At 25.1% G+C, this 22,932-nt stretch overlaps 9 protein-coding genes across 9 annotated transcripts, besides 2 other annotated features; 5 read left to right on the forward strand and 4 right to left on the reverse strand.

Moving 5' to 3' along the window:
* Nucleotides 1–648: a repeat region.
* Nucleotides 649–3,789: 3,141 nt separating this feature from the next.
* On the forward strand, nt 3,790–5,604 carry EHI_065610 (Ras GTPase activating protein, putative; the record flags this gene model as incomplete). Its single annotated transcript, XM_648545.1, has 1 exon — nt 3,790–5,604. The coding sequence occupies one exon, from the start codon at nt 3,790–3,792 to the stop codon at nt 5,602–5,604; it is 1,815 nt and encodes a 604-aa protein (XP_653637.1).
* Nucleotides 5,605–5,692: 88 nt separating this feature from the next.
* On the reverse strand, nt 5,693–7,498 carry EHI_065620 (uncharacterized protein; the record flags this gene model as incomplete). Its single annotated transcript, XM_648546.1, has 1 exon — nt 5,693–7,498. One exon carries the CDS (start codon nt 7,496–7,498, stop codon nt 5,693–5,695), a length of 1,806 nt encoding a protein of 601 aa, XP_653638.1.
* Nucleotides 7,499–7,882: 384 nt separating this feature from the next.
* On the forward strand, nt 7,883–8,630 carry EHI_065630 (uncharacterized protein; the record flags this gene model as incomplete). Its single annotated transcript, XM_648547.2, has 1 exon — nt 7,883–8,630. The coding sequence occupies one exon, from the start codon at nt 7,883–7,885 to the stop codon at nt 8,600–8,602; it is 720 nt and encodes a 239-aa protein (XP_653639.1). The 3' UTR covers nt 8,603–8,630.
* A 105-nt stretch (nt 8,631–8,735) lies between these two features.
* Nucleotides 8,736–9,283: a repeat region.
* A 508-nt stretch (nt 9,284–9,791) lies between these two features.
* On the forward strand, nt 9,792–10,709 carry EHI_065640 (uncharacterized protein; the record flags this gene model as incomplete). The annotated part of the gene is made up of 1 exon (XM_648548.1): nt 9,792–10,709. One exon carries the CDS (start codon nt 9,792–9,794, stop codon nt 10,707–10,709), a length of 918 nt encoding a protein of 305 aa, XP_653640.1.
* Nucleotides 10,710–12,904: 2,195 nt separating this feature from the next.
* Nucleotides 12,905–13,545, reverse strand: EHI_065650 (uncharacterized protein; the record flags this gene model as incomplete). Its single annotated transcript, XM_648549.2, has 1 exon — nt 12,905–13,545. The coding sequence occupies one exon, from the start codon at nt 13,543–13,545 to the stop codon at nt 12,907–12,909; it is 639 nt and encodes a 212-aa protein (XP_653641.1). The 3' UTR covers nt 12,905–12,906.
* Nucleotides 13,546–13,882: 337 nt separating this feature from the next.
* Nucleotides 13,883–14,728, reverse strand: EHI_065660 (protein kinase domain containing protein; the record flags this gene model as incomplete). The annotated part of the gene is made up of 1 exon (XM_648550.1): nt 13,883–14,728. One exon carries the CDS (start codon nt 14,726–14,728, stop codon nt 13,883–13,885), a length of 846 nt encoding a protein of 281 aa, XP_653642.1.
* Nucleotides 14,729–14,955: 227 nt separating this feature from the next.
* EHI_065670 (cation-transporting P-typeATPase, putative) lies at nt 14,956–18,312 on the forward strand (the record flags this gene model as incomplete). Its single annotated transcript, XM_648551.1, has 1 exon — nt 14,956–18,312. One exon carries the CDS (start codon nt 14,956–14,958, stop codon nt 18,310–18,312), a length of 3,357 nt encoding a protein of 1,118 aa, XP_653643.1.
* A 155-nt stretch (nt 18,313–18,467) lies between these two features.
* EHI_065680 (MmpL efflux pump, putative) lies at nt 18,468–20,990 on the forward strand (the record flags this gene model as incomplete). Its single annotated transcript, XM_648552.1, has 1 exon — nt 18,468–20,990. The coding sequence occupies one exon, from the start codon at nt 18,468–18,470 to the stop codon at nt 20,988–20,990; it is 2,523 nt and encodes an 840-aa protein (XP_653644.1).
* A 33-nt stretch (nt 20,991–21,023) lies between these two features.
* On the reverse strand, nt 21,024–22,874 carry EHI_065690 (phospholipase, patatin family protein; the record flags this gene model as incomplete). The annotated part of the gene is made up of 1 exon (XM_648553.1): nt 21,024–22,874. One exon carries the CDS (start codon nt 22,872–22,874, stop codon nt 21,024–21,026), a length of 1,851 nt encoding a protein of 616 aa, XP_653645.1.
* Between the last annotated feature and the right edge of the window lie 58 nt (nt 22,875–22,932).

The raw sequence follows: 22,932 nt of genomic DNA on the forward strand, positions 1-22,932 counted from the left end.
ATCCATCATGTTTTTTATTACATTGTTTTTAGTTTCTTTAATGATGTTAATCTCATTCTTTAATTCTTTAATTAATTTAACACTTGAGTTCTTTATTAATCCATTTATTGAGATTACTACTGGAATTATTTTGACATCTTTTAATTTTTCTATTTTCATTATTATATTCTTTAATTCCTTGTACATATTTCTTTTCTTCATTTACACTCAATTAATATTGTCATCAGCCACAATAGTCATATCAAATAATAGATCAGTTTTATTCTTTTTATCTAATACATATATATCTGGTCTTTTGTGGTATTGTCCATCACTTTTAGGCATTATTTGTTTGTTCCATATCATTGTGATGTCTTTATATTGGAACACTGTTTCATATGGGGATTTTTTATATTGAATATTTCCTGTGTATTTTCTTATCAATCAATATTATAATGCCAATATTGTCATGTTTTTCTTTTTGTGATTTTTATGATAAATACAAGATAGTAGAATGTGTTCTATTGTAGCCATCTTGTCTTTACAAAGTGTTGCGTATTTTATTCTTTCATTTTTTCATTAATTTTGTTTTTCTATACAATCTGAATATTGCTCCATCTTGCATTTTGTTAATTGGAACATTTCATTCTTCTTAGTGTTGTTTGATTTAATAATAAAAAATAATAAAGAAATGAGAATAAAATTTAGAAATATACAAGAATAACTATTCAAGAATCGTTTTGAAATAGAATATACACAAACAAATTTCATGAATATTATCATGAAAACATTAAACATTATATTTATTAACTTGTTTCAATAATTTTTCATTGAGAGAAACGTAATACATCACTCTTTTTTTAATATAAACAATAAACTATTATTTTTATACTAGCTATAGGAATATTTTTAATATATAAATAACATGATTATATAGTTTTTGTTTTATGTTATCTTCTCCTCGTTAAACATTGAAACAAATAAATATAATAGGACATGAAAATAGATGGATAACATATTATTAAATACAATCTTATTTATAAACAAATTTATTTTATATTAACAAGTAATTGTTTATTAAAAATATTTTGTTGAATATATATTATTAGTAATGATAAAGAGATTAAACTATAATAAATTACAAGACTTTTATTTTCATCAATAAATTAATAAACAAAAGGAATATCAAAAACATTCATAACTTAATAAAAATAGTAATCATTGTATTATTATATCAATAAGTACAATACACAAAACTCGTTTATAAGTTATATAATTTCATTGAGTCTTTAATTTTGAATAAATACTTATTTTATTCAAATAGAATACATTCTTAAAAATCAATTTTTAAAAAGATGATCAAAAACTTTTTGACGTTTGAGTGTTTTTTAAAAGTATATTCAAAAATGTTTTGATAAAAAACATTGTCAAATCAATTTTTTAATTTCATATGTGAATTAATCAAATAACATCATTTGAATAAGAAATTATTTTATTAAAGGATCAAAGAAAAAAAAATCAACTTTCTTTAACTGGTGTTAAGAATAAACATTTGATAAGTGTGTTTTGTTTATAATTATTATAGATTAATAGAGAAGCACATCTCTTTCAATTGTTTTATCATTCCTCATTCATGTATTTATTTTTTGGCCAAACATCCTTTTTGGTTGTAACAATAAGTTGAGATATTAATTGTGACAAGATAAGGTATTTTAAATAAAATAAAACATTCATAAGAATAAATAAAAATGAAATAACTTAGAGTGATGTTTCTCATATCAAAGATTTGGCAGAATACATTCTTTGAACCAAAGAGATTTTTGTTTTATTGTTTTGGTTATTAGTTAAAGTTTCATTTTAACAAAATCAGTGCTACAACTCCTTTTGCGTTATTCTATTTATAAAAGAAAAGAATTTATTGTGAAATAATATATTAAACTTTTGTTACGAAGAGTTTTTGATAATAAATGATTTTTTTTAAGAAAGTTTATGTCTTCATTATACAAAGAATTTATTAGTTATAACATAAACCAAATAAACAATACAACCAGAAAATACCAATAATTAAAAATGAGTATAAAGAAAATATTAAAATAATAAAAGAACAAATAAAAAAGGAAGGTTCTCTTTATTTTTATTTAAAAGATTATTTAAATAACAATTTGTATGATATGAAGAGAATATAATTTCATTTTTTCAATAACTATAAGGGAAATAACTGTTTGATTGCCATATATTCGAATGTTCTAGTTGATAAAAATATTTGGTTTCACTTTATATAGTAATTTTATTACTAACTCTTAGATTTTATTGAGAGTCTCTATTTCCTTACTTTACAGTTTATTTCACTTATTATTTTAATTTGTTAAATACTTTCTTTTAATATTTAATACATTTTTTTGTTTCACAGTAAACAGCTTTAGATATATTATCATTATAGATTTGAATTGTTTATAGAAATTTTATTTTTATTGTTATCCCAGTTTTAATACCGTTGCAATGGTTAATTTATGATATGTTTAGTGATAACTATTCTGAGAATGATAGATATATTTTTATTATACTTGTATTAGTATATAATTTTAAGAACAGAACATCTATAATATCTTTAGAAGATCTTCTTTTAAAAAATGAAAATTATGTATTTTTTCACTACCAAAAACGCCATTGACTATTCCCTTCAACCAAGCTAATTTGTCTTTTATTAATGACATGATAAGATAATTAATTACTATTCATTTCCATTTAGACTAAAACCTATTAATTAAAATAATTTTTAATCTTTTAAAACAAGTTTTGAATATTGTTATATGTCTTATTACTTTGGTCATTCTCAATTATTTAAACATACTTCTTTCTCTTTATTCATTTCTATACATTGTGTTTTGTTAGATTATATCATTACTCTCTTTATCGATATATGTTTTAATATTTCATATTTTTATCCCTTTCCTTTTTGTTTCTTTTGGTTTATTTTCTTTAATTAAACCTTTATTCTTACAATATTCTTAACTTCTTTATTCTTCAATCTTACGAATTTGTTTAAATTACTTTCAATAAATACATCATTTTTTCTTTCAATTATTTTAGATTTTATTCTTTCTCTAATATAAGTTATTTTCCTCATTTTTTCTTCCTTTTTAGTGTCTTGGATTTTATTTCCATATATTTTGTTGTATTAAGGATGATGAAAAAATTAAGATAAGGAAATATGTAAAAAACAATCTTTTAAATAAAGAGAATAAAAAAAATACACAAATGACTCTTAATAGGAAGAATAACAATAATAATAATAATTAAAAAGAAACTAGAATAAAAAACATATATAATTAAAATATTTGAAAATTTGTGAAAATAAAAAAATTTAATAAATCATTTTTTTCCATTCTTACTTCATATTAAGTCTATTTCTAAAACAACTGACAGTTTCTTATTTCGAATTTTTATTAAATTTCAATCAAATGTCTAGTTTTCAGATATTTGATAAAATATAAGAAAATATGAAAATGCTACATCTATATCTTACCCCCACAAATTAGAGTTATTAATACTAGTTTAAAAAAAAGAATTAAATATCTTTTTGATAGATAAACAGTTAAATACTTTTAATTCTATGTTTTATTTTCACTATATTCTTTGTTCAATCATTTTATAATTCTAACAAAATGATAAACTCAAAATTTATCTTTTTCAAATAATTTTTTTAACTTTATCTTTTGAATCGAAAAGAGTTATGAAACAGGCAATTTTATGAAAAGAAGAAATAAGAAGAACTAAAAAATCAGAACCTCAAACCTATTATTATCCTATATGACTACTGCTTCTATTGACTTGTTTCAAAGATTATTTATCGGCGATGATGGCTATCAGTTAATGGTTGAAATTGCAAAGCAATTATCATGTGACTCTTTAGGAATGATTCAAGAGATTTTAACATTTTATGAAGCTCATAAACAAACACTCCATTTTTTAGATTATCTTATTCATCTAGAAATATCAAAATCAGAGAATGGTACAATGTTTAGAGGAAATTCTTTTTGTTCTAGATGTTTAACAGTATATACTTTAATGACAATGTCAAATCAATATGTTATCAGTTTTCTTGAAGAACCAATGACTAAAGTATTGAAAGGAGAATATAAAAATTTAGAAATAAATCCGGACTTTGCTATAGGACCAATTGATGAAAGTATTTTTAAATTGAAAGAAATAGTACAAATATTTATTACAAGAATAATAGATACAATAAATCTATGGCCTGAATCATATAGATATTTATGTTATTCTTTATACTCAGAATGTGAAAAAACGACTACTCTTCAACCACTACAATGTGTTAGTGGATTTTTAGTATTAAGAGTTATATGTCCTGCTATTATGCAACCACATAAAACAGGATTTTGTAATGAAAAACCAAATAATGATATTATGAGAGGATTAATTATGATTTGTAAAGTGATTCAAAATATTGCAAATGGTACTTTGCCTCATGAACCTTATATGAAATGTCTTAGTGAATTTATTAGTAAAGAAACTATAGCACTTCAATTTGCTTTAGAAAAAATAAGTTTAATTAGACCAACTAAATTTTCATTTGTTCCTGTAAAAGAAAAAGAATTAGAAAGTGCAATGAATTCAATAATTATTATCTGGAAAAATAATATAAAGAATGTTGATAATTATTTACAACAAAATTGTAGTAATGAATTTAAAGAACTTGCACATGCTGTTATTAAATATTCATCAAAAGGATATTTAAAAAGAAAACGTATTATGAACAAGAAAATGAAGGAAGATATTGCAATTAATCAATTATTTAATGAAGCAAAACAAGGAAGTGTTACTGAAGTACAAACTATTATTAAAAAATATCCTGAAATTATTGACTGTACTGACGTTGATATGATGACACCTTTACATTATGCATGTGTATTTAAAAATATTCCAGTTGCTTTATTCTTATATAACAAAGGTTCAAGTTTATACTTACAAGATGCAATGGGGTTTTCTGCCTTACATTATGCATGTCAAGCAAATTTAATTGACCTTTTAAATTTAATAAAAGAAAGTAATTTTGTAGATGTTGGAATGACTAATGAAGAAGGAAATTCTTGTTTGCATTATTTAGTTCAACACGAATTTACACAATTTCATTTTCAATTTCTTGATTATCTCACAAGTAAAGATGAAGCAATAATTAATATTCAAAATTATGCTGGTGATTCTCCTTTACATTATGCAGTTTGTATTGCTCTAAATAATATTGAGGCAGGAAGATCAACTATTTCTGCATTAATTCAACATGGGGCTGATTGTCATCTAAGGAATATGAAGGGAAAAACTCCAATGGACTTAGTGGAAGAAAAAGGAAGAACAGACCTTGAAATTGTTATGATGAGTGAAACTGTTGTTAAACCTTCAACCGTTTTACCTGAATCACCTTCTGATGATCAGTTCAGACTACGCTCAAACTCTGGAGGAAAGAAAACAACAAGAAGAAATTCATTATTACTTCATAGGTCCCCTGCTTCACCTCGTTTATTGGCTGCATATCAATCACGAGGTAGTCTTTCAAGAAAACAACCATTTGGAGGGAGTACATCATCTCCAGTTTTACTCAAATAGATTAAATGATTTTCACAAATATTATTTAATAGAACATCTATTCATCTTTGAATTTATTAAATTATCTTGTATTATATGTTTATTTGTTTTAAGCATGTGGGAATAAATAAGTTGTTTCGTTTCTTCGTTTTATTTCATCCATTCTTTTTAACAAGTTAATTTTAAATAGTGCTTCATCTCGATACAAGTTTGCCATTCCATCATAACAAAATGGAATTAATTCACCATAATCTTCTATTACTTTAAAGTGATATTTTATCTTTCTTAGTTTTGAATCAAAAAAGGTTGGATCATTAGAAATGTTAGTATCCATAATTTCTTTCCATACCCCAATAAGGTATTCTTCATCTTTTAAATACCATTTATCACCAAAAATTCTCCATGCATCTTCACTTTCTTTAAAAATTAAATGTGTTGCAATTTTATCTTTACGCTCTATCAACCATGATTGACCAATAAACCTTTCACTTTGATATGGAATATTAAATGTTTGGACTAATTTATAATCTTCAGAAATAACTTTTATATAATATAAGTCTCTATTAAAATATAATTCTAACTCATTCCATGACTTTTTTGTTATCATTTCTCTCTCTATTAAACATTTAACAATATTCTTATCACGATGATCAACATCAGATTGATCTCCACTAAATGCTGGAGAATTTAATAAATGACAACAAATACTTCCTAATATATCTCGATTAAATGGAAACTGTGATATTGAACTTAATTCATAATAATTCAACATACATCCAACTAACTGTTTAAAGAAATTTATTCTTCCATCTTCTAAAATATCATTTCTTTTACTTAATGTAAATTTAGCTAAATTAATAACGTACTCAGAAGTTTGGTAACTTCTATACAATTCTAATATTTTATTTGAACTATTAAATGTTTCATTGATAATACACTGACAACAATCCCCATTTTCTAATTGATAATACCATTGAGTTTGACACTGAATATATTTTTCTTCGTGATCATTTATTGAATTTACAAATAATGTTAAAGTTTGATCAGATGAATATGTAAATGATTTAGGTACCATTGACTGTACTTCAAACCCAGGTAGAATAGTTACAAGTCTTAAATTATACAAACGAGGACTTTGAATAACTTGAAGTATATCTTTTGGAAATTGAGTAAGTGTGTATTGGTCATATGCATAAAAATGACCATTAGAATCTTTTGAAAATACAACTGAAAGAGCAGCAGGGTTATCCATTTTAAATACAAATTGGTCTATTGAAGAAGAAGAATGATATAATTTTTTTCTATAATTTGATATGTCTTGAGGTAAATCAATAGCACACGATGTAAATAAACAAATATGACTGATAACAGAAGTACAAATATCAAGTAATAGAGGAGCTATTGTGGTGGAAGGAATTATATGATTAAATAAAGAATCAACGAATTGATCAGTCATTTCAGATGACTTAAATGAATAATTATTATGATTAATATTCCATTCATTTTCTGGTAAAATGAATTCTTTGTGTGGGGTTTTTAATATAGTCATATGGTCTGAGTGGAACACAATTACAATCTCTTTTGTAGGAAAAGATTGTCTGAGCAATTGAAGGAAATAAGTTATATAAATTTTATGACAATTCTCTGTATTAATAAAAATTAATAATGGGATAGGGTTTTTTTTCAAATGAAGAGATACATTAATCTCACGAGATTTTATTTCACATGAAGTACATATTGGACATCTATCAATATATTTTGCTTGACACTTAGGACAAACTTGAAAAGAAGAAGTACTAGGTTGTCTGAAAATAACATCAAAAGGAAAGGACAGAGCAGATGGCATACCAAAAACGTCTTGTACCCTTTCATTTCGAGGCAAAGAGATATCACAACTATCTTTCAATTTCTCCATGATATTCTGTTATTAAGTTTCATCTTTTTCTGGTCTAAAAATAATTCAAGATTCTTCTAAAAATAAAATTTTTTTAAAATTTATTTGAATGAAGAATAAACAAAAATTGAATCTGATATAACCACGTCATTTTTTGAAACGTTAATAAAGGAAAAGACTCCCTAAAAAAAAGAAAAGAACCGATGAAAATGCCTTCAAAGAAAAAGTTTTTTTAATTCAGAAAAGAGAAAAACAGATAATAATAAAAAGGATAATTCGAGAATTAATAAAAATAAAAACAATAACCTTCTATAGAGTTCTAAAAGAACGAATAAGCAGGGCTTTTAGATTATTTAAAGGAACTGAATTAGAAAAATAAATAAATAAATTGTTTTTATCAAAACAATGTCTACATTAGCTGAAAGAAGAAAACAATCTCCACGTGAAAAAAAGACGATTATTAGATATAAAAATTCTAGTTATAACAAAGAAACAATTGAAGGAGAAGGAAAAGCCTTAAAGGAAATTCCAGAAATTGCTTCTGTTATGAAAGGAATTAAGAAAGCAAGTGATATAGCACATTTAATTCATAAAGTTTTATTTGGTACACCAGGAAGTGTTGAAGAAAGAAAAAAAGATATTATGTCATTTAAAGGGTTAAAAGGAAATACTGAAGCTGAAACAATTGAACTATTAGAAAAGAAAAAACAGTATTTAGAAAAACAAAAATTTGTTGATTTAATTGAACTTTGCAGATTATTCTGCTTAGCTGGTGCATCTAAAGAAAAAACAAAAGAAAAGTATGCAGAAGAAATAGTTGAATTTTTAAAGAAACCAGGAGATGTTAAAGTTGTAGTTACTGAACGAGATAAAGTTGCTAATGTTGAAGAAGAAAGTGAAGAAGATAAAAAGAAGCCAATTAAAAAGCAAAGTACAAAAGAAAAGAAAGAAAAAAAAGTAGCTAAGAAAGATGATAAAAAATCGTTAAAAAAAGAAGTAGCTCAAAAAGAAACACAGAAAAGTTCTTCAAAAACAGAAAAAGAAGTTAAAAAACCAAAACTTACTAAAATAGAAAAGAAAAAAGCTACACCAAAAAAAGAGGCTAAAACAAAAGGAAAGAAATAAACAATCAAATTTATTCTTTATGTGTTTTATTTGTATTGATTTATTATTTTGTATAAGTTTAATTGAAAAAATTAAAAGTTAGTTATTGTTGTACTTTATTTTATTTATTTATTAAAAATAATTAAAAACGAGATCGAAGGTGGCACGTCTGAAACACCACACGCAAACATTAGTACAAATTCATACTTCGACTCTCCCAGTTATTATCTGGTTATGACGGTGCCTTTGAATTAGGAATGTATTAGGGAATGCTGCAAAGGGTGCAGCAAGAGAATACAGTAGAATATTACATGGATGTAATATAAGAATATACTGAAGTGTGGGTATGACTAAGAGAAGATTAGTCAAAGTAAGACTAAAAAGAAGATTAGTCAAAGTAATACAGTAGTAATAAAATGATTCCTTCTCCCATTCATAAAATAAGAAAAATGAAATTCCTGAAAATTAAGGCAGAAAACAAACAAAGGCTTAAAAAGAAGAAATAAGCAGAAGAAGTTTGAAAAACCTTAATAGGAAGAAATAAAACAAAGAAGTGCTTTCCTCATTTTGCAAGAAAAACATAAAGAATAGGTTTAACAAAGAGATTACTCTTTTTTAATAAGCTCAGGGATGGGATTAGTCTCCCCTGAGCTAGGAAGAATAGATGAAAAATCTATTAATACTTAATTAACTAATTTTTATTTTAAAAATAATTAAAAACTACTTGATAGAATGAAAACAAACTAATTAAAGGTAATTAGTTATTCATAACTAATAGAAACTTCTTAGTAAAACAAATAATAAAAATATTTTGAAGAATAATTGAAAAAGTTAAATAAAAGATAAAGTTGTAAATTAAAATAAAGAATGTATTAATCACGAGATATTAATTGAAAAAATGTTATTATAAAGTAAACAAAATTGTAAGATATTTAATAAATCAATTGAACAGTATGTTTCATATTTATTTAAAAAGATAATAAAAATAGAACAATTATCCATAATCATCAAATAAAAGAATCTGAGTTTTAAGAAATAAAAAATATAACAAAAAAGATTTAGATGAAATAATAAAATAAACTAGTAATTTATTAAATTAGAAAGTGTAACTACAAAAAGTAAAATAAAAAGAAAAAAACCGAAGGAAAGAAGAAGTAAACCGAAGAAGAATAGAGAAGATAACTAAAAAATGAACTGGAACAAATAAAAAATGATGAAAAAATATGCGTGTTTATGTGGAAATATTACTTTAAGAGTGAAAGAAGAATCTAAAAGTGTGAGTATTCCACTACCTTCTGAATGGGAATCTCCTATATTAGTAAATGAATGTAGTATTGATATGCAATATTTTCAAATGGTATCAATTCGTCAGACAAGTTGTTGTCTTGTTTATAAATGTTTAAATTGTGGAGATGATGTGTGTTGTATTAAAGGAAAAGAAGGAATAATTAATAGGAATTTAGAGCAAAATGAAGAAAGAAGAAAAGGATATTCTTTAAGTAAAACTTTTGGGATTTACATTAAGAACCGTACTAATATTGAGGAAAATGATGAAGGAAATGGGGTAAATAAATCAATTAAAATTGATGAACAATTAGATAAACAATTATTATTAAAAAAACAAAAGAAAATAGATGAATTATTTAAAATTAAAGAACAAAAAATTAGAGAATTTGTTTTAGAACAAGAAGATCTTTTTGATTGTCAAAGACAAACTATCCAAGAAGAATATAATAATATTGTTCATGACTTTACTGAATTTCATCCAACACCTAATGTTCATATACCAGAAAAAATAAAGCGTGTTCGTACTTGGCAATCTTTACACCCTTCGATGGAAAAAGAAGATGGAGAAGTTTTTGAGTTTGATGAAGAACAAAATGAAGAAATTACTGGGAATACAATTATAATGAAAAAAGAGTCATCTCCTATTCCTCTTAATGAAGAAGGAGAAGAAGGTATTGTTCTTGACGATATTGTTCCTTGTTGTAGTGTTCCTGTAAGACTACCTTCTGTTGGTTTTGATAACTTAGAAGTTCAAGGAAATACTTTTGAAGAATATACACATACTATAAAGGAAGAAATTCCTGTTTCTTCATTCAAACAACCTCCAAATGATTGTAATTGATTTTTCAAGAATTTTAACACTGTAATTAGATTTATTCTGTTTCAATAAAATGAAAAAATTGTCAAATGTACTATTTGTTTAACATTAATATATTTTTTTTTGTGATGGTATTGACCATCATGTATTTAAGTATTTAAAATGAAAAATATTAAAAATAATTCAATTCTAGAGAAAGTAATTAAGACTAGAATTGAAAAATTATTAAATTTTGATTATTTCCATATTTAAAATCTTATTAATAAGATACTTTTATATTGTTTGATTTAATACACATATAATTTACAATAAATTTCATCAACAAGTTATAATATAATAATTTATAAGATTACTAGTAATAGCAATGATGAATAATAATGAAGAATCAATAGAAATTTAATTATATTCTTTATTTTAATAATAATTAATAATAATCAATTTATAATTATAATGATAATATATATGAAATGAAACAATGATAATTTGATAAAATAAAAAGAATAATTTTATTGGATTTTCATTTATTTTTCATTTAAGTATATATATTATTTTATTATTTATTTCATTTCTTATTATTTTCATTTATTTACAATATGTAATTGTATCATTCTGATATATAATGACGATTTATATTTATTTATAATGTTTTATTCAACATAAAAACAAAATAATAAATAACAATAGAACAATTTCATAAATAATACACAATGAAATTATATATTTAATGATGATATTAATTAGCATTTAAAAGAATAAATAAATACATGATATGAAAAGAGAGAAAATGAAATAAAAATAAAAGAATGAAAAACTAAAATCTAAGAAAGAATAATATGCTATACTATAATAATATAATAAAAAGAAAAGAATATGAGAAAAAATGAAGAAAGAATAGAACAAAACCTAATAATATTATGAAATACATATTTTTTTACTAAATTTTAATAAATAACAATGAAAGAAATGAATAATAGAAATAAATGAATGAATTTTTATATTAGAATAGAGTAATGCTAATATAAATTACAATAATTAGTTAAGCCATAAGCTTGTTATTATAGTAAATGATATTTTCTAAAGTGATATTTTTAGTTATTATGAATGTTGTTAAGGCATTAAAAATTATTAAAATAATATTTTTATGTCATATAAACATCATCAGTTTTAGTTGTTAAAATTTTTAATAAATCTAATCGTTCACTACCCTTTATTTATTCTCATTTTAGTTAAAATGTAATAAATTGTTTTTTGTTGAATAAAAACTTCTATTTTTATTATCAATAAATCAAACTAATTAACATTCATTTAGATTAAAAAATATGTTTGGTTAAATAATAAACAAATGATCATAATGAAAACAATTAAAGGTTGAAAAGATATTTTATCTAACTCAAAAATACAAACAAAACTTCAATATTTTGTATAAATATTACTCAATAAAATAATATTCTTGAAATAAAATATGATTATGTATTAACAATTCAAAATTAAGGCAATTAGAAGATATTAAAAAAAGATAAATTAATATATAAGTCCCATCTATTTGTTTTTGTTTATTAATTAACAATGGTAAGCTATTTATTTTCTAACTAAAAAACCACTTGACAGTTATACTATTAAACTAACTTCAATAGATAAATTTTTATCTAACTCGAGTTTCACTAAAACAATTAAAAAGATGAATTTAAATATGAATCTCATTTAAAATAATATGTCTATATATCAGGGTATGTTTCTTAAAGACTTGGACTATTATTCCTTAAATTAATTATCCATTTTTATTAATTCTTTTTTATTTCATTTTTCTTTCCAAAACTTTTTAACTGACAAATCAAAAATAGTTTTTATTTTTGAATAAATATTTTAAACATGTAACAAACGAAAAAAAAGGAAAATTGAAATAAAATGATAAAAATTTTGAAGGATTCTATCATCATTATTATACAATGCATTAGTTAATACTATTCGTTCAAATAAATAAATTCTTTTTTATTTGTTTTTATTATTTAAAAAAATATAAGTCAAAGAAGTACCACTTTCATTTCTATCTAACTCATGACAAATATGAAAAATAAATTTTAGAGATGGGTTTGGGATATGTAAAATGAAAAAGAATTTTTTAAATAAATTGTTAAATTGTATGATTAAGAAAATTGTATTGTAGATTAAAAAAAAATTTTGTATTGAATAAAAGAAACAATACATAAAGAATGAAAATAAATCACTTAGAGAGAGTAGGGCATAGACAAAAATTTGTTAGTGCTAGTTTTTGAATATAGGGATCTCCACGTGGAACAACAATATCTTTTTGGTCTCGAACAAGAGAAAATAAATAAGAGTTTAATTTCTGACCAAGAAAAACTATTTCGTCGTAACCATACCATAACTTGTTGTAATAAAAGATTTGATGGATTCTCTCAACTTGAAAACATTTCTTTGATTTTTTTGATAATACTGAATTGAAGAAAAATCCATATTCAAGACAAATATCATAAAGAAAATTTAAAGTAAATGTTGAACGATTCTTAGAAAATCTTCTCATACGAGTTTTTTCAGAGACATTTTGAGTAGTTGATTGAAGAGCAAATAATTCACATTGTTGTTCTGCAAGTCTTCTAATTTCTATTTCTTCATAATCAAAATACAAACAAACTACTTCTGGTCTGCTTGTAATTGTAATTGACTGTTTAAATGGTTTTTGTAATTTGAATCCACAAAATGGATTTAAAATAGCTAGTAAAATAGCTTGTTCATAACATTCAAAATTTTTCATATCCTTTTCATTTTGAGAGTATCTCATAAGGTCTTCTTTTCTTCTAATATCTGTAGTACTAAAAGTTACTTGCTCAGAGTTGTTCATGAGTATCAAGTATTCAGTTATAGTTTTTCTTTAAGTACTGTGCCAAGAACTCACCCAAAAGAAAAAAAAATTCTTTCTGTATTTTTATTAAACTTTAATGGTTGAGATTAGTTAAAGTGGTGTATCAAGACCAGTTTTTCAAAAACCATAAGAATTTACTTCATTATTCCATTTCATCTAATCTAATTCTATATTTAGGTCTCTTTTTTAAACTAACCTTAAATTCATTTTGGTAAAGAAGGTGGAAAAATAATAAAAAAAAACAATATTGTTAAAAAAGATATATGAAATAAATATGCGTGGGGAAGAAGTTTGAAACAAGAATCGAGTTGTATTTTCAAAAAAGAATCAATTTTGCACAAGTATCAATTGATGGACGAAGGTTAGAATTTAAGTTAAGAAGCTTATTAAAGAAGTCATAAGTATTTTTAGTGTGGTACGGAATCGAAGAATCTATTAAAGACTGTGACACAGTTAATGTAGTTGGAATAGTTATTGAAGGATTCATTAAAATTTCATTTGCATCAAAAGAATAAGTAGAATTTATAAAGTCGAATATTGTTTTGTTGTTACTTAGTTGAAGAAATAACTTACCAGATATCATCTCAAAAAGAACACATCCAATAGAAAATACATCAATACTTTGTGGATTTACTAAAATATTTAAATCACCTTCAGGTGGACGATAATTTGGAGTTACACAATTTGCTTTAACTAATTCATTCGAATGGTAATGATAAGCGTTACCAAAATCAATCAACTGAATTTGTTGTTTATCTGTTAATAAAAAATTAGATGGTTTTATATCACGATGAACAATATGTAATGAATGAAGATATTTTAATACCTCAAAAAATTGATATTGAAGTGGAGTAATCCATGAAATTAATTCTTCAAATGATATTGTACTTGAATGTTTCTTTTTAATTTCTTTCTCTAAGTTATTTGGTATAAATGGCATAATAATGAATAATGTATTTTGTTCAACAATAAAATTTTTTATTTTAATAATTTTTTCATGTCGAAGTTGTTGAAGAAATTTAATTTCTCGAAAAGTTTGAAGTTTAAGTTCATTATTAGTACTTTGATTATTGAATTCTTTAACGGCTATAATCTCTCCATCTTCTGTTTGTGATTTATAAACTTTTCCAAAAGTACCACACCCAATTAATTGTCCATTCATTTTATTTTTTTTTCTTTTTTTTAGTTTTCTTTTTTTTGCAATCACATTTTTTTTTAAAAACAAAAATAATTATAATAAAATAATATAACCCTAATAAAATGTTATAGTTTAATAAAACATAATTAAAAAGAAATTTGTTATTAAAATAATATCATAAATAAAAAAAAAAGAAAAAATAAAAAATTCATCACTGATGATAAAAGAACTTTGAAATTTCAGATTAAAAAATGGAGTCTGGGTTATTTCCTTTGTTATATACTAAAAAAGAACCTAAAACAACTCTTATAGGATATCCTTTTTTTATTGTTTATATTATTGCTGCTGGACTTGGTATTTTTATTGAAGGGAGATTTGAAACAGCTTCTTTTGTGTTTTTATGTATTAGTGGATTAATTCATGTATTATTATATTTAAACACTGAGTGGTCACTTAACTTTAATGTAAAGATTAATTTTAATCCAGTTACATCAATGAGTGAAGCTACTCATGCTTTTTTCAAACATAAAACAGAAAAAGCATTATGTCCAATTGAAAAAGGAGTACATTACGCTTATGTTTATTTTAATTTTAAAAAATATATTTACAATACAGAAGATGGACTTTTTTATCCACTAGAATATCCAAATAAAATGACCTTAAAAGAGTATGGCTCTGCTGGTTGTTTAACAAAATCAAAAGCTAATGAAAAACATGAATATTATGGTTTAAATAAATGTTCAATACCAATTCCTACTTTTATGGATTTATATAAAGAACAAATTATGCAACCATTTTTCATATTTCAAGTTGTTTGTAGTATTTTATGGATGATGGATGATATGCCAATATTTGCCTTTATGATGTTAATTATGTTATTTATTTTTGAAGGAATGACAACATTCACCAGAATGAAAAATTATGGTAATTTTAAAGCTATGGCAGCAATGAAACCAACAACACATACTGTCTATAGAGATGGAATTAAAACACAAGTTGATTGTGATCATATATATCCTGGAGATTTATTAGTTATTACTACAGGAAAAGCTATTGCAGACTGTGTTATTATTAAAGGAATGTGTGTTGTAAATGAATCTATATTAACTGGTGAAAGTACTCCACATATGAGAGAAGCATTATCAACAATTATTGATCCAAATACAGAAAATGATGTTCTTGATTTAAATGTTCATAAACATCATATTATCTTTGGAGGAACTGAAGTACTTCAAGATGACCAATGTTTAGGATATGTTATTCATACAGGATTCAAAACTGCTCAAGGAGAGTTATTAAGAACTATTATTAGTTCAACTGAACGTAAAACAGCAAATAACTTAGAAAGTTTCGTAGTTATTTTATTTTTATTAGTCTTTGCATTGATAGCTGCTGGTTATGTATTTATTGATGGAATTAACAAAGGAAAATCATTTTGGAAATTAGTATTATCATGTGTTTTAATTATAACTAACGTTGTACCACCAGAATTACCTATGGAATTAACTAATGCTATTAATTATTCTTTAGTTTCATTGAAGAAACAATTTATCTTTTGTACTGAACCTTTTAGAATTCCATTTGCTGGAATTGTTGATATTTGTGCATTTGATAAAACAGGAACACTTACTTCTGATGAAGTATCTGTTGCAGGTATTGCTGGATTAAAAGATGATCCATTTAAATTAAGAAGTAGTATTGATGAAGTACCACAAGAAATTATTAATGTTATTGTTGCATGCAATTCGTTATCTAAAATGAAAGATGGAAGTGTTATAGGAGATCCAGCTGAAAAAGCAGCATTAGAATTTTCAAAATGGAATTTAACTTCTGATGGAAGATTTACTCCTTCAAAGAAAACTAATAAACAAATTCAACCAATACAACGATTCCCATTTTCTTCATTACTTAAAAGAATGTCAGTTGTTGTTGCTATTAAAGACTTTAATACTAATACTAAAACTATTATGGGATTTGTTAAAGGAGCTCCAGAAATATTAAAAGGAATGTTTAAAGAAATACCACATCATTATGATAATGTTAATAGATTTTTTACATTACAAGGAATGAGAGTATTGGCATTTGGCTATAAAGCTATTAAAAATGGAGAAAAAAATAAATATATTAGAGATGACATTGAATCTGATTTAGAATTTGGTGGATTTATTTTATTCTCATCACCAATTAAGAAAGAAAGTAATGAAACAATTAAGCAATTAAAAGAAAGTGGACATGATGTTGTTATGATTACTGGAGATTCTATATTTACTGCAGCCCATGTTGCTGAAGAATTAACAATTACTAGTAAAGATAAAGTAATGTTAATTAAAGAAAAAGAAGAATGGAAGTGGACAGACATGGAAGGTCTTGAAATTAGTCCATTTAATACAAAACAAGTAAGTTCAGAAGTTATAAATCGACATATATGTCTTAGTGGAGAAGCACTTTCTCATATAAAAGAAGAATGTTCAAAGGAAATTATTCAAACAATTTTATCAAAAACTAAAGTATATGCACGTGTTACACCTCAACAAAAAGAAGAAATTGTATTATTATTAAAAGAAATGGGTAATATAGTATTAATGTGTGGAGATGGAACAAATGATGTTGGAGCATTAAAACATGCAGATGTAGGTATTGCTGTTTTAAATACATTACCTAGTGAAAAAGAAAAGAAAGAAGCAGAAATGATAAAATTGGGAATTATTCCAATGCCTGCCAAACCTACTCCTAAACCTCTTACTCCTGAAGAAATTGAAAGAAGAAGAAGAATGACTCCTCAAGAAAGAAGTGAATTCTTAAAAAATGAATTAAGAAAAGCATTTGAAGGATTACCCGATGATGAATCAACTGTTGCCAAATTTGGAGATGCATCGATGGCTTCTCCATTTTCATGTAAATCAATTGAAGTTACACCAGTTTGTCAAATATTAAAACAAGGAAGATCTACATTAGTAACTACTCAACAAATGTTCAGAATATTAGCTTTAAATTGTTTAATTAGTGCATATGATTTGAGTGTATTAAAAATTGAAGGAGTTAAGAATGGTGATGTACAAATGACAGTCACAGGAATATTATTATCTATATGTTTCTTAATGTTATCAAATACTCAACCATTAGATAAACTTAGTAAACACCATCCAACAAAAACTATCTTTGCACCATTCCACGTGTTGTCTGTATTGTCACAAGCATTTATTCATTTTGTAGTTATTCAACTTGCATTAAAATGGGGTAAAGAAGCCGCTGGTCCTGATTATAAAATACCTGAAGAAGATGCTGAATTTAAACCAACATTAGTTAATAGTATTGTTTTCATTGTCTCTAATATTATTAATGTTACAACCTTTGCAGTCAATTATGTTGGAGAACCATATCGAAAGAATATTACCGAATATAAACCATTAATGTATTGCCTTCTAATAGTTTTTGGATTAACAATAATTCTTTCATTTGAAATTATACCAGAACTTAATGAATTATTCACATTAGTCTCATTCCCATCAGATGATTTAAAATATAGAATTATTGGATTGATTATTGCTGATATTGGATTGTCATTTGGAGTTGAGCGAATGTTAAGAATTTTGTGCAAATTCAATTAAATACTTTTCTAGAATTTTTATTGCATTAAAAAGGGTTGAATATTTTTTTAATAGAATTATTTTTTTAGAAAAAAAATTATAATTATAGTTTTAAAAATGAATTAAAAACCATATGATTTTATTGAACTATTTTTTGCCAATATTCATCGAAAATTATGACCTTTAATTCTATTGCGATAAAATTCAGTGAAAAAGCTTCTTATGCTTTTGATTTTTGCTTTAAATGGATTAATAAATTGAAATGGATTATTGTCGTTTTTTGGATTATTGTTGCTCTTGGAATGGTATATTGTGTATTTGGATTTTTAAAACATACATCCATGGTAGTTAGTCCACCAAAGGGATCTTTAGGTTGGCAAGCAAATAAAATTTATAATGAAAAGTTCCCAAATATAAGTGGTGTTAGTCAAGTTGCTGTTGTTATTAAACAAATGGAACAATTAGATGACATCAATAATTCTACTTATCTTTTAAATTTCAGTACTTCCTTTAACCAATCAGTTATGACTGATGAAAAAGGATATCTTGTTAGGAAAATTGTTGGAAGATATATTATTCCTCAATACTCTACTTTTATTGAAAAATTTATTGCTCAGTTTATGGCTAAAAGTATGGTTTCTGGAGAAGTTACTTTAATTGAAATAGAACTTAGTGGAGAAGAACCAACTGCAGTTGGACCATATGTAAAAAGAATGAGAAAATATATTTCTGATTATAAAGAAACATATGGAGATGGAGGATATGATTTTGCTATTACAGGGTATGATGCGTTAGGAATAGATCTTCAAAGTGTTGTAATTAAAGCATTAGAAAAAATGGAGTTAATTGTATTTCCAATTGCATTAATAATTTTATTGTATGTTGTTCAATCACCAGTGTTATTAATAATACCAATAGTGAATGTTATTATAATTATTTTAACAAGTTTTGGATTGATGTATCCTATTTCAATAACTGTAGATGTCTTTGGTATTACACCAGCAATGATGATGTCTACAATTGCTGCAACAGCCATTGACTATTCACTATTTTTGTTAACTCGATATACAGAAGAAATTAATAAGAAACAATCATACTATGATGCTGTTTCCAATATGTTGAGAACATCAGGAAGGATTGTAGGAACAAGTGGTTTTGTGATGTTATTCTGTTTTTCAGTTATAGCAATATTTCCATTTGATATTGTTAGGTATATTGGTATTGGATGTACGATAAGTGTTACTATTACATTGGTTGTTGATTTAACTATGACACCAGCATTGTTCCTTTGTTTCCCTAGATTCTTTAAATTACAAAGTTGTATTCCATGTTATAAAAAATGTGTAAAGTTTACACAACGAAGAGCTCGTTTTCAAGGAGTAGGTGATCAGATGTGGCATAAATTTGCAACTTTCCAAAGTAAAAAACCAGTAGCTGCAACTATGTTTTGTTTAGGACTGATAGTAATGATTCCATTCTGTGTGTTTATATATAGATTTGAATGGACATTAGATAACAATCAAGTTGTTCCTCTTGAAACAGAGTTTAATAGAGGATTTGTGAATATTCAAGAATCTTTCCCTATTGGAATATTATATCCATTCCATTTATTAATTGAAAGTGATGTTAAAACAATGGATGTTATTTCAAATGAGTATTATAATTTTACTCGACAAATGATTTCTGTTTTTAGTGAACAAATGTCATATGCGTTTGATAATACGAGTGTTATTTGTTTTAATGCAGCTGGTGGTAAAGTTATTTCACCTAAACAACTCCAAATACTGATGACAAAAGAAGGATATCAAAATGCAATGGAAAGTTTCTTAAGTAAAGACTCTTCAGTAGTTAACTGTCAATTAATTCCAAAGGTTGATCCAACAAATAACTCTACGTTATTAATTGCAGATATTAGAGATCATTTTACACAACTAGAATCTGAGTTTGGATATAAAATATTAATTCAAGGTATTATTGTTGATGGTGTGGATTGTGTAAATGCATCAATGAGGTATTTTATTCTTGTATTAATAGTATTGGTTATTGTGATTCTTATTATGGTGTTAATATTCTTTAAGAGTGCATTAGTTCCATTACGTGTTGTTTTTACAACATGTCTTACATTGACATTTGTTTATGGAGCAGCGTCTTTAATATTCTGTACTGATTATTTTGATTCTATAGACGTAATAGATCAAACAAAAGGAATTTATTGGGTTGTTCCAATTATATCAGTGCCAATAATTTGTGGATTATCATTAGACTATGACATCTTCTTATTCTCAAGAATTAGAGAATATAGAACTCGTGGATATTCAACATCATTAGCAACTGTTTATGGAGTAGAAAGAACTGGGTATTTGATTACATTTTGTGGTATTATAATGGCTGTAGCATTTTCAGGATTATTTTTAGCTGGTGTTATTGTTTTAGATTTGTTTGCATTTGTTTTAACTTTAGCTGTCTTAAGTGATACCTTCCTTGTTAGAACCTTACTTGTTCCATCATTTGTTCATTTATTTGGTGAGTTAAATTGGTGGCCAATTAAATACGAAATTAATACAACCGAATATGAAAATGCAGATGAATTTCATATTTATGATCATTTAGATTCTTCTTCAACTACTGAAAGTGAAGATAATTCTAACCAAATAGAATCTACTCAACAAGGAACAGACTCAACTCCTTTACTTAATTAATATTAAATTAATAAATTCTTAAAACAAATTTAATTACCAATTTTGCAAAATCCATTCTTCAGTAGCAGACAAATCAACTTTAGCTGCTATTGTTTTCAATAATTCAATGTCTTTAAATGAGTCATCATCAATTTGGCATGGCAATTTAGGGTCAAGTCTATGAGCCCTTGGTCCAAATAATACTTTTGCAAATTCATCAGCTAGTGCAATACCTGCTGTTTTAAATAAATCAGTTACACAAGTCGCCCATTGAACATAACCAGCTCCAGTGTATTTTTCAGCATCAAAATAAGACTTATATGTTCCTCCACTTAAACTTAATACAACACTTTCTTTAGGATCAAAGAATGCTTTAGCCACAGCAAATGGTTGATTAATAAGAAATGAACCATCAACAAATGATTGGTGACAAGTAAATAATCCTGGTGTAGCAAAAGAACGTAATACAACATCAGATAAAAGGTCTTCATTATTAATCATATTGTCATCAAGATCTGTATTTGTTTTTTTTAACACAATATTATTTAATAATACTGGTATCATTCTTCTATTAGGGTCATTAATACCAGAATCTATTTTAATAACAGGAACAACAACCTCTCTTTTTAAATCACATAATTTTTTATCTTGGAAAATTTTAGTAGCAAGAATCTTAATAAATTTACTAGAATATTTATATGATAAAACTCCTCCTTTATGTGAAGTTGAAGAGAAAACTTTGACCATTGTCTTTTCATATATTTTAATAACTGTGTCAATGTCATATCCTACAAGTGTCATTAATATTGGGAGAGTACTTGCACCAACAGAACAAATCATATCAACATTATCTAAGAAATGTGGAAAGTTTTCTACAATTCTCTTTAAAATAATTAATTGGACAAGAGTACGTACTCCACAACCATCTAATGATAATATCCTAAATTTATTTTCTCCAACTGCCCTTTGTTCCAACATATATTCTTTGGAAGGTTTATTTTCTTGAAGTAATTTATCAATATAAATTTCATATTTCTCACTTTTACTTTGGAAGAATCCAATTTTCTTTTTATCTTTATCTTTACTATCATCATCAGAATCATCAATAGAACTCATTACAGTAAAAATTTTTGAACCTCCTCTTTCAATTCTTCTTGATTGAATTTCTTGATTTTCTTCGGCAAATTTAATTGCTGCTTTTACTTGTTCACTTTCTTTAAAAATTTTTAAGCAACTTTCATCATTTGCTTCAGCATAAACTATAGGTGATATTCCATCATTATTTAATGCAGTAGGATCAGCTCCTGCTTTTATAAGTAATTCACATAATTTAACATTATCTTCTTTCACTGCTGTATGAAGAGCAGTTTCACCTGTTTGATTTCTAATATCAATACCACGTCCAGCCCATTTTTCTTGTTCATTAAGATCATCTCTCATTTGATTTTTTTCGGTTAATGCATTAATAATAGAAGAAACAAATGGAATATCTCTTTTATGAAGTTTAATTAATGATAGTTTATGAAGAGCATTTTCTGAACAATAATTTGTTTCTGTAATACAACATCCTTTATTTTGTAATGTCATTGCTAAATCTAAATGTCCTTTTTCAATTGCTATTAAAAATGGTGTATTTCCCCTTGCGTCTTTACTTTCTAATAATGTTGGGCAATGTTGTAATATGATTTCTACAATAGTTACAAATCCCATTTCAACTGCTTTAAATAATAATGTATTACTTCTTGTACTTTTCCCAATCCATTCTGGAAAGTTATTTGTTAGTTCAGCATAAGCTCTATCTGCTTGACCTTTTTTTATTAATTTAATCAGTTCAACTAATTGACTTTCTTGTTGAGGATCAACCATTGTTTCACTATTTTCTGCAACACTTTCTTTGATAGACATTGAATTATAAAAGGAATAGCTATTTTTATTTTCAGTTCTTGTTCTTTAAGTTTTTATT

The sequence above is a fragment of the Entamoeba histolytica genome, genomic scaffold (assembly GCF_000208925.1).
Source record: "Entamoeba histolytica HM-1:IMSS scf_1104750517267 genomic scaffold, whole genome shotgun sequence".
Taxonomy (NCBI): domain Eukaryota; phylum Evosea; order Mastigamoebida; family Endamoebidae; genus Entamoeba; species Entamoeba histolytica.